This window comes from Danio rerio, chromosome 6, assembly GCF_052040795.2.
Source record: "Danio rerio strain M-AB ecotype USA chromosome 6, GRCz13ab, whole genome shotgun sequence".
In the NCBI taxonomy this organism is placed as follows: domain Eukaryota; kingdom Metazoa; phylum Chordata; class Actinopteri; order Cypriniformes; family Danionidae; genus Danio; species Danio rerio.
In genome coordinates, this window is record NC_141026.1 from 60,553,801 (window position 1) to 60,565,000 (window position 11,200).

Here is an 11,200-nt window from a genome sequence, read left to right on the forward strand (position 1 = left end):
AATTCTTAGCAAATCATGAATTAACTGTTTGCTAATGCTTAATGAACTGTTTATAGTGTGTATTTTAAATAGATTAATAAAGAGACTAAGCCAAAAAGAAAATGAATGAGAAAGGAGATTTTGTGTTGTTTCTAATTATGGATCTTTGTAGAATGGTAAACATGGAGGCCTCAGGGAAGACCCAGGACACGCTGGAGGGACTATGTCTCTCGGCTGGCCTGGGAACACCTCGGGATCCCCCCAGAGGAGCTGAAGGAAGTGCCTGGAGAAAGGGAAGTCTGGGGTTCTCTCCTAAGACTGCTTCCCCTGCTACACGGCCCTGGAAAAAAAATAATAATAATAGTCAGAAAGAATAAAAAATAATATAAAATATCAGATTTTGAAAAAGTAAAGCTATAAAATTATGAAATTTTAGTAAAGTTTGTAGTATTAGGAAAAATGTAGACACATGAACAACCTTTTTGTTGTCTATTCATGTCTTTGTATGATGCTAGAACAATTTTGTAGAAAGAAATAATAGTGAGAAAGAAGCAAAATAATATTAAATATCAGCTTATTTTTTGCATGAGTTTTGTGAATATGCTGCAATGTTTTATGATATACTGCAATACCTGCTGAAATTACGATAAAATGTATGCTATAAAATACATAAACATTTAGTAGGAAGTTTGCAGCATTAGTCAAAACGATCCTCCCTTAGCTATTGAGCGTGAAAGTCTCCTCAGCTCAAAAGGATGTCGAGCATTGCACTAGCCGCGTCTTATATACTTGACTGATTGTCATTGACGCCAGCTGTGCATGCTGACGCTGCCATTTCATTGGCCCGATTTTATACTCTTTCAGATGATTGGTTTCTGACGAAAACCCATAGTGGAAGGTTTTCCACATAGCATTTTCGTTCCTCCCCCCCCTCGAGGAACGAGGGTTACTTTAGTAACCGTAGCCTAATTTCCCATTTCAGTCCACATTTCTATTTATAAATCTGACACAATATAATTAAGCTTTAAAATGTTCCCTACAAAACAAGTTTTCAATTAATGAGAACTGTTTTTTTTATCATTTCAGGATTATAAACTTCTTCATTGTATTACTACACTCTCAGAAATAAAGGTACAGGAGCTGTCACGGGGCGGTACCTTTTAAAAAGGTGCATGTTTGTACCCAAAGAGTCCACAGTAGTACCTCAAAGGTGCATGTTAGTGCCCAAATGTACCTAAAAAGTACCTTTGAGGTACCATCATGGCCCCTTCAGCCAGGTACATATGTACCTTTTGAAAAGGTACTGCCCCAGTGACAGCTCCGGTAGCTTTATTTCTGAGAGATAAGTTTCATTCTTGTCAAATGATGAAACATTTCATTTTTGTGTCATCATGGGGATATTACATTACTGTGCAATGTTGTTTGTGAGAAAGGCTTCTTCCTGTCGTCCCAACACAAATCAATTAGGTTTACTCAATGTTTTTACAGTTTTAAGTTGATTGAACATAAAATGGTCACACTTTGCAATAAGGTTTCATTAGTTTATTCATTTTTCTTCACTTTAGTCCCTTATTTATCAGGCTTCGCCACAGCGGAATGAACTGCCAACTATTCCAGCATATGTTTTACACCAGGGGTCACCAATCTTGGTCCTGGAAGGCTGCTGTCCCTGCAGGGTTTAGCTCCAACTTGCCTCAACACACCTCCCTGGGTGTTTCAAGTATACCTGGATTAGCTTGTTCAGGTGTGTTTGATTAGGGTTGGAGCTAAAATATGCAGTATACCGGCCCTCCAGGAACAAGTTTGGTGTCCACAGTTTTACACAGTGGATGCCCTTCCAGCTGCAACCCAGTACTGGGAAACACCCTGCACACTCATTCACTAACACTCTTATACACTACGGCCAGTTTAGTACATCAATTCCCCTATAGCACATGTGTTTGGACTGTGGGAGACGCCACGCCAACACAGGGAGAACATGCAAACTCCACACAGAAATGCCAACTTTCCCAGCCGGGACTCGAACTAGCATCCGCTGCATAAAACGTGTGCTGGATAAGTTGGCGATTTATTCCGCTGTGGCGACCCCAGACTAAGAAAGGGACTAAGCCGACAAGAAAATGAATGAAAAAAAAAACTATAAATAATTACATTTATTGGATAAAAAAAAGTATATATAAAAGAGCAAGTATATGAAAATACAATAAATTAATTAAGTGTAATTTTAAAAAAGTTAAAAATAATAATAATAATATAAAATGTAATATAATTCGAAAAAATTAATAATACATAAATAAATGTAACTAACATGAACAAATACTGTAATAAATATTAACTAACACAACCTTATGGTAAAGTGTTACCCATAACATAATTAATTTGTTCAAAAAAAACTCAAGAATTTTTGCTCTTTTTAAATAAGTAGTTTGATCAAGCAGCAAAAATTATCAAAGAACAATAGCAAAAATAATTTTAATACTAATTAGGCTGTTTATAAAAATCCAAAATCAAACACAAAGTTCTCAGGGGTAGCTTAAATAATGTGTCGGTGCTCTTCGTGTAAGGGATTCATCAGAATAAACATCGAAATCAGCCCAAAGCACTCAAAAAATATGGGAAAAATATTATTAAACGTGTAGGTGCAGTTTTAAGAAAAAGCAATGTCAGGAAAGGCTTTTTATTATTTTTTCCACATTTTTCGAGTGCCTTTGACTGACTTTTGCTGTTTATGCTAATTAGGCTGTTGTTAGATTGATTTTCAAGAGAGGCTAGAAGAAAATTGTGAAGCTCTTTTTTTATATTTGTTTATTATAAATCTTTAGGAAATATTTTGGTACATTTAATGTGATTAAAAATAAATATGAAAATACAATAAATTAATTAAATGTAATTTAAAAAAAGTTAAAATAAATAATAATATAAAATGTAATATAATTCGAAAAAATTAATAAATACATAAATAAATTTAACTAACATGAACAAATACTGTAATAAATATTAACTAACACAACCTTATGGTAAAGTGTTACCCATAACATAATTCATTTGTTCCAAAAAAACTCAAGAATTTAGCTCTTTTTAAATAAGTAGTTTGATCAAGCAGCAAAAAATATCAAAGAACAATAGCAAAAATAATTTTAATACTAATTAGGCTGTTTATAAAAATCCAAAATCAAACACAAAGTTCTCAGGGGTAGCTTAAATAATGCGTCGGTGCTCTTCGTGTAAGGGATTCATCAGAATAAACATCGAAATCAGTCCAAAGCACTCAAAAAATATGGGAAAAATTATAAAAAGCCTTTATTGACATGGCTGCTCCTTAAAACTGCGGCTACATCAGGTTACTCTGATGAAGTCAAGTGTTATTAAACGTGTAGGTGCAGTTTTAAGAAAAAGCAATGTCAGGAAAGGCTTTTTATTATTTTTTCCACATTTTTCAAGTGCCTATGACTGACTTTTGCTGTTTTTGCTAATTAGGCTGTTGTTAGGTTGATTTTCAAGAGAGGCTAGAAGAAAATCGTGAAGCTCTTTTTTTATATTTGTTTATTATAAATCTTTAGGAAATATTTTGGTACATTTAATGTGATTAAAAATAAATATGAAAATACAATAAATTAATTAAATGTAATTTTAAATAATAATTTTAATAAATAATAATATAAAATGTAATATAATTCTAAAAAATTAATAAATACATAAATAAATGTAACTAACATGAACAAATACTGTAATAAATATTAACTAACACAACCTTATGGTAAAGTGTTACCCATAACATAATTCATTTGTTCCAAAAAACTCAAGAATTTTTGCTCTTTTTAAATAAGTAGTTTGATCGAGCAGCAAAAAATATCAAAGAACAATAGCAAAAATAATTTTAATACTAATTAGGCTGTTTATAAAAATCCAAAATCAAACACAAAGTTCTCAGGGGTAGCCTAAATAATGCGTCGGTGCTCTTCGTGTAAGGGATTCATCAGAATAAACATCGAAATCAGCCCAAAGCACTCAAAAAATATGGGAAAAATATTATTAAACGTGTAGGTGCAGTTGTAAGAAAAAGCAATGTCAGGAAAGGCTTTTTATTATTTTTTCCACATTTTTCAAGTGCCTTTGACTGACTTTTGCTGTTTTTGCTAATTAGGCTGTTGTTAGATTAATTTTCAAGAGAGGCTAGAAGAAAATCGTGAAGCTCTTTTTTTATATTTGTTTATTATAAATCTTTAGGAAATATTTTGGTACATTTAATGTGATTAAAAATAAATATGAAAATACAATTAATTAAATGTAATTTTAAATAATAATTTTAATAAATAATAATATAAAATGTAATATAATTCTAAAAAATTAATAAATACATAAATAAATGTAACTAACATGAACAAATACTGTAATAAATATTAACTAACACAACCTTATGGTAAAGTGTTACCCATAACATAATTCATTTGTTCCAAAAAAAACTCAAGAATTTTTGCTCTTTTTAAATAAGTAGTTTGATCAAGCAGCAAAAAATATCAAAGAACAATAGCAAAAATGCATTATAAAGTGTAAACTGAGGTACAATGAAATAGTGGTGTAAACAGTGCTGACTCTTCCCTCTGGGGCTGAGGATTAAAGTGTGTTCTCCATGTTTATCTTTTTGCTTTTAGTTCTAACTCAATATTATTTACCAAGAATTTTAGTCTTTCTCCGAACAAAACCCCTAGACTCGAAAGAAGGCCATAACAATATTCTATACAGTAAGGAAACAGCAGCATTTGTAGATGTTTGTTTGTTATTAAAGGCCAGTTTCCTGTGGTTTTCATCAGAACTGAAACTGAAACCTAAGCCTGAGTCTGCTCTGTTTAGTTGCGCTGGAAAAAGAAAGTTAATCTGTAGCTGTAGGAAGGAGTGGCTTCTTCCAGCGTCAGCAGCCTCTCTATAAATCTCCAAAGCGCTTCTAGATTTGCACACATGACTGAGAGAGCCTGACAGATCCAGGAATATCCTCACATCTCCAACCACGGGAAAGATGATATGAAGGTAAGACAGTGTGGTTCGTCATCGTGGCCAATACATGTTACCTGATGCTTTTTGGTAAACATTGTGCTAAATAATGGATGAGGAAGATCCTTGTTATCATCTGTGGATGTTTACTTTCATTTCTTATTTTGTTTCTGTGGTGTACATAAAGTAAATGGTGAATGAATCGCATCGCTTTACAGTACATAAACTCACATTCAGAAGAATAGAAGCTAAATAAAGTAGTATGTTGGATTTTTGTCAGTCTGTTATAGCACTAATTTTTTCATCATATCCAAATTATCCAATCATGTAGACATACAGTAAGTAAATCTTAAATTATTCTCCATATTGTAAAACAAATCAGTTAAATGAGCAGTTTTCTGTATATATATATATATATATATATATATATATATATATATATATATATATATATATATATATATATATATATATATATATATATATATATATATATATATTGTTTATTTATGCTTTTGAATTGCATTATGGTAGTTTGATGTTTCTTCCAACAACTTTTAACCTTGAAAAAGTGACTTTTATCAATAGTTTTAATACTTTTAAATAATTATTTTGTAGTGGATGTTGTGTATTCCACTACAAAAGTCTTGCAATTCCTAATATACACACTTATTTCTCTAGATATTATTTCTTATACATTATATTATGTATTGAAACTACAAAAATGCCAATAAAAGTCATATGGTTAAACTTTAGAGTTAAATTTTCAATATCAAAAGTCGACAGAACAGAGATCAACATCCCATAATGCAGTTCACAGCCGGAAATGAACCCAAAACACTTTACTGTTAATTAGCAAAAAAATTTTTACAGTTTGCAAAGTTAAAGAGGGTTTCTTTATGCACTGTACTTGGATTTGCATACATATTAAAGCAGATTGCCTACAGATCTGTAGAAGACTTAGATTAAGCCTTATATTTAATACAGATCAATAGTTTTCTGTTGGGTGTTGCTGATAATAGTTTAAAGAGTTCAACAAACAGGAAGTTGTTTAACTTTCTTACTTATGCTGCCAGTAATAAATGCCAGTAGTATATTACATTAATGGATATCCGATGCTTTAAATCAGTGTTTCTCAATATGGAGGTCCGACAATGAATGGGGCGTCGCCTGGTGATTTCCAAAAATCTATTTATTTTTATTACACCATAAGAATTACCATATTTTATCCATAACCTACTGAAGAGGAAAAATAGTTGTTTATAGTCACTATAGTAGCTTATAGTTCTATTGGATTGCGACCCCTGGGGTAATCACATTATATTAAAGACACAGCAGTAGCGTCAGATGCAGCAGATTGATTTTATAAATCCAGTTTAAACTTTCTGGCCTATTTACAGCACTCACATACATAAAAAAAAAAATTAAACGAAGAATAGATTTGGGTCTATTGGTGTGCTTGCGCCAAGGTTTCTGTAATTATAACCACCTCAGAGGATATTGGGGGTCGTGAGTCGCTGGCATTGTCATTTTAGGTGTCAAAAAAAGTTTGAGACCCCCTGGTTTAAATCACCAACAGTGTCAAAATGGCATGAAGTAATATATGATTTTATATTACTGGATTATAATATAATATATAATAATATAGTAATAGCAGGCCTGTAGCCAAGGGGGGGTTCGGGTGATTCAAAAGAACTGCCCCCACTGACAAAGGGCCAGAATTTGCCATTGGTCCAGAATTTTTGCCAGTATATTCTCATTTGACCTATTTTGACTATTGTGTAATCATAATTTGTGGAAATAACCCATCGAAGGTTTTAAGAAAATGCACAATTTGACATAAGTGAAGTCAACTTTCACTATTGACCTGCTGTTGTTAAAAAAAAAAGCATTTTACAAGCAGCCTAACTTTTATGCCAAATCTTGAACCTCATTCTCTCCTCTTTCAATGAAGTCGCCGGTGTGGAAGCATTTTTGATTTCCAGTGAGTTATGTTGACAATGTTCGTGTTGTCGACAAAAAAAAAACAGTTTTGCAAACTCTGCTATGTACGTATTAGGGTTCGTCCGATAGACAACACCGGCATCGCGATCCTCCGCCCGCCCCCATTGCAAATCCGCTCGCGAAAAGTACACACTCAGGCCCTGTTTACACTGTCTTTGTTTTTAAATGGCATTTTAGAACGACAACGATTTGACATCCACAGTGGCGTGTAGCATTTCTGAGCAGCCCTCCTTCCTCTCTACCTCTGAAAATGCACATCACGTGACCACACAGACACAGACGCACACACAGCCATGCGCTCGAGACAGCAGGTCCAGGCAGTCAGAGGACTGCTTCAATCTTTCACTCACTTGTACTTGGTCATTTTAGCGAACACCTCAGATACTGTTGGCTGGTTCCTGTTGGTTGTGCGTCTTTTTTACCGACGCCATTATAACGACACAGATCACTGCCTATTCAAGAGTCCCGCAGAAAAAGTGATTGACAGGTGGTAATTATGTGTGTATCTTGCCTTTATTCATTTACTGTATGATTTGTTTATGGGTAAAACAAAGACCATGCAGGTCAGGTAGTTTAAACGGTAGGCTACAAATAATTAATTGGTCGGTAATTAATTAATTATTCATAATCGAAAATGTAATCGAATCGAGGATTTGGAGGATCGTGACACCCTTAATAGATAGATAGATGGATGGATGGATGGATGGATGGATGGATGGATGGATGGATGGATGGATGGATGGATGGATGGATGGATGGATGGATATGGATGGATGGATCGATGGATATAGATAGATAGATAGATAGATAGATAGATAGATAGATAGATAGATAGATAGATAGATAGATAGATAGATAGATAGATAGATAGATAGATAGATAGATAGATAGATAGATAGATAGATAGATAGATAGATAGATAGATAGATAGATAGATAGATATTGAGGGACGCATGGATGGATAGATAAATGATAGATATAGATAGATTTTTCTGTGCAATGCCGCCCTCTAACTTTAAATATGAATTAAACATAATTACATGTGAGAGTTTAAAGGGTTACTTTACCCATGTTTAGGTGAATTAACCATTTAAGGCTCTACAGTGGTGATAGTGTCATACTACAGCAGGGATCACCAACATGGTGCCCGTGGGCACCAAGTAGCCCGCCAGGTTCACATGAGTTGCTCGCGGACCTGTTCTAAAAATAGCTCACCATAGCACCACATAAGAGTAAGCTGCATCTAATATTTGTATAGGTATTTTTTAAAATCATCCTTGCATTAGTGTACATTTGAAAATTACTTTAAGTAATATATTTTAAAAAAACTTTAAAAACAATTTCAGACAAATGAAGTGTTGCATATTGATATTTATCTACCTTGTTAAATCATTGTTGACAACTACTGTGAGAAATCATTAACATGATCAGTGTCTTCACATTGATGAATATTATTAATTATTAATAATAACATATAATTAAAAGTAAATTAAGAAAAATGTGTTATTTAATAACTGGTAGCCCTTTACACTAATCGGCACCCAAGAAGAAGCTCTCAGTTTCCAAAAGGTTGGTCACCCCTGTACTACAGTATATTTACTCCAGCAAGGGTACAGTTCATTGCCACACCCCAGTTAACACGATAACTCTCAATACTGATATTGAAACACCCCTAAAATGCAGGACTGATGAGTAAGTGGATAATACACCCAAAGATTTTTGAGTGTTAAAAAAACAACAAATGTTAAATAGAGAATATTTTTCTAATTGAATGTTTTTTTCCTTTTCTAACAGAGATGTAATCTAAACCATGGCTTTAGCAAAGAACCACTATAAACTTCAAGCATTACTACAGACGCACACACTGTGTGTGAGATGCGTGAGGTGCTGTAATAAACACAATAAAATTTCATACTCCCTCAACAATATCAAGCACAGCTGCTCAGAAAACATTGTACTGATCAGACGGAAACAAGGCGGCTCATACTGGAGGCCTGTTGCACCCTTGCCAAACTTCCCCAGACCAAAGAAGTATGTTGCTTGCTGGTACTACGCTAAAGATCGTGGATGCAAAAGGCATGGAAATAATTGTCAATTTGCGAGCAGCTCGGAGGAAGCAGACTTGTGGAATGTCATGAAAGATGAAAAACTGACCATTCCTCAGATTGTGAATGTGATCAAACAAAACCAAAGGACACCGCAGATAACATTTCAGGAGAAACGAGGACCGCATGACTGCACGTTATGTCAGGTCCACTTCCCAACGGACGAGGACTTCATGAACCACTGTTTCACTGTAAAGCACAGAAGACGGATCTTTGAAGATGGCAATAAGACCTGGAAGCACCGTGAGCCGCCACCAACACACAAGGACCTGAAACTGTGTGAAAGGTGTGTATGTGAAAAGTGACATGCCATTAAATCAGGGGTTTCCAATCCTGAGCATGATATTCAAGGTCTTCAGGGTTAGTAAATGATGTTGGGACAAACTCAAAGGATTTTTTCATTTCCAGAACCAAAGATAACATAAAATTCACTCCTCCCTTAGTCACCCAAGATGTTCATGTCTGTCTTTAATTAGTCGTAAAAAATATATATATTTTTCTCAGGATAAAATTACAAATTTCTGAAATTTCCTCCATTTTTTTATTTATATATATACTTATATTTATATATATATATATATATATATATATATATATATATATATATATATATATATATATATGTATATATATATATATATATATATATATATATATATATATATATATATATATATATATATATATATATATATACACACAGTTATAATTATTAGCCTCCCTGAAGATTTTTTAACACATTTCTAATCATAATAGTTTTAATAACTCATGTCTAATACCTGATTTATTTTATCTTTACCATGATAACAGTAAATAATATTTGTCTAGATATTTTTCAAGACACTTCTATACAGCTTAAAGTGACAATTAAAGGCTTAACTAGGTTAATTAGGTTAACTAGGCAGGTTAGGGTAATTAGGCAAGTTATTGTATAATGATGGTTTGTTCTGTAGACTATCAGAAAAAAATAGCTTGAAGGGTTCTAATAATTTTGTCCTTAAAATGGGGTTTAAAATGTTAAAAACTGCTTTTATTCTAGCCGAAATAAAACAAATAAGACTTTTTCCAGGATGAAAAATATTATTAGACATACTGTGAAAATTTCCTTGATTTGTTAAACATCATTTAGGAAATATTTAAAAAAGAAAAATAAAATTTAAAAGGGGGCCAATAATTCTGCCTTCAACTGTATATATATACAGTTACACTCATACGCAGATAGATAGATAGATAGATAGATAGATAGATAGATAGATAGATAGATAGATAGATAGATAGATAGATAGATAGATAGATAGATAGATAGATAGATAGATAGATAGATAGATAGATAGATAGATAGATAGATAGATAGATAGATAGATATGCAAAGAGCTGTCATTATCACAGAAAGATTATCTCAATGTTGCTATTTTTTGGTTGAACCGATTTTTATCTGAACGTGATTTTGAGTAGCTTGTCAGTGAATTACAGATCTGTGTTGTAAATGTTGCTCCATGTGCAGGAGGTTTAGATCCAGCTTTATGCCTCATTCACACAAGCAGCGATGTCGCTCTGGGAGAATACAACCGGCCTCTGAGCGAGCTGAGAGAGGATCACGTGAGCTCTACTGGTGCTTCTATTGGCTGTCTCAAGAAAGTCACTCTTCATTTGCATGAAGTTAAAGAATTCTCAACTTTGCCTCTGTGAGACACTTAGAGTTTCAATGAGGCTTTGCTGACAAAATGTTCATAAAAATTGCATTTGATTAATCTCCTAGCTGATTTGCTACCCTTATTCCTTAGCTAGAATAATTTTCAGTCCCCTGAAACTGCATTTGGTAAGTTCAAAAACCACTGAGAACTTCCAGAGGTACTTTATTGATTTTTTTTTTTTAAAAAACATAATTTCTTTACAAATAAACAAAGACTTTAACATTTTAAGTGAAGTTTCACAAATGTGGCTGGTCTCTCATCTGTTTCAATTCAATTCAATTCAATTCAGCTTTATTTGTATAGCGCTTTTACAATGTAGATAGTGTCAAAGCAGCTTCACATAAATGGTCATAGTAACTGGAACAGTGTGGTTCAGGTTTTAGTGTTTAAGTTCAGTTCAGTTCAGTTTAGCTCAGTTCAGTGTGATTT

At 33.2% G+C, this 11,200-nt stretch overlaps 3 protein-coding genes across 4 annotated transcripts in view; 2 read left to right on the forward strand and 1 right to left on the reverse strand.

Annotated features, from left to right (window-relative positions):
• Window positions 1–11,200, reverse strand: part of LOC147843705 (uncharacterized) — a 999,056-nt gene that overhangs the window by 599,962 nt on the left and 387,894 nt on the right. The gene's annotated exons all lie outside the window — the stretch shown is intronic.
• ralgapb (Ral GTPase activating protein non-catalytic subunit beta) overlaps window positions 1–11,200 on the forward strand; it is a 471,588-nt gene that overhangs the window by 276,187 nt on the left and 184,201 nt on the right. The gene's annotated exons all lie outside the window — the stretch shown is intronic.
• The window catches only part of helz2a (helicase with zinc finger 2a), a 49,638-nt gene continuing 43,369 nt past the window's right edge, over window positions 4,932–11,200 (forward strand). The window contains exons 1-2 of the mRNA XM_087258102.1: window positions 4,932–5,004; window positions 8,767–9,363. Coding sequence (XP_087114228.1) covers window positions 8,783–9,363 — 581 coding nt within the window. The 5' untranslated portion in view covers window positions 4,932–5,004; window positions 8,767–8,782. The remainder of the gene's footprint in view (window positions 5,005–8,766; window positions 9,364–11,200) is intronic.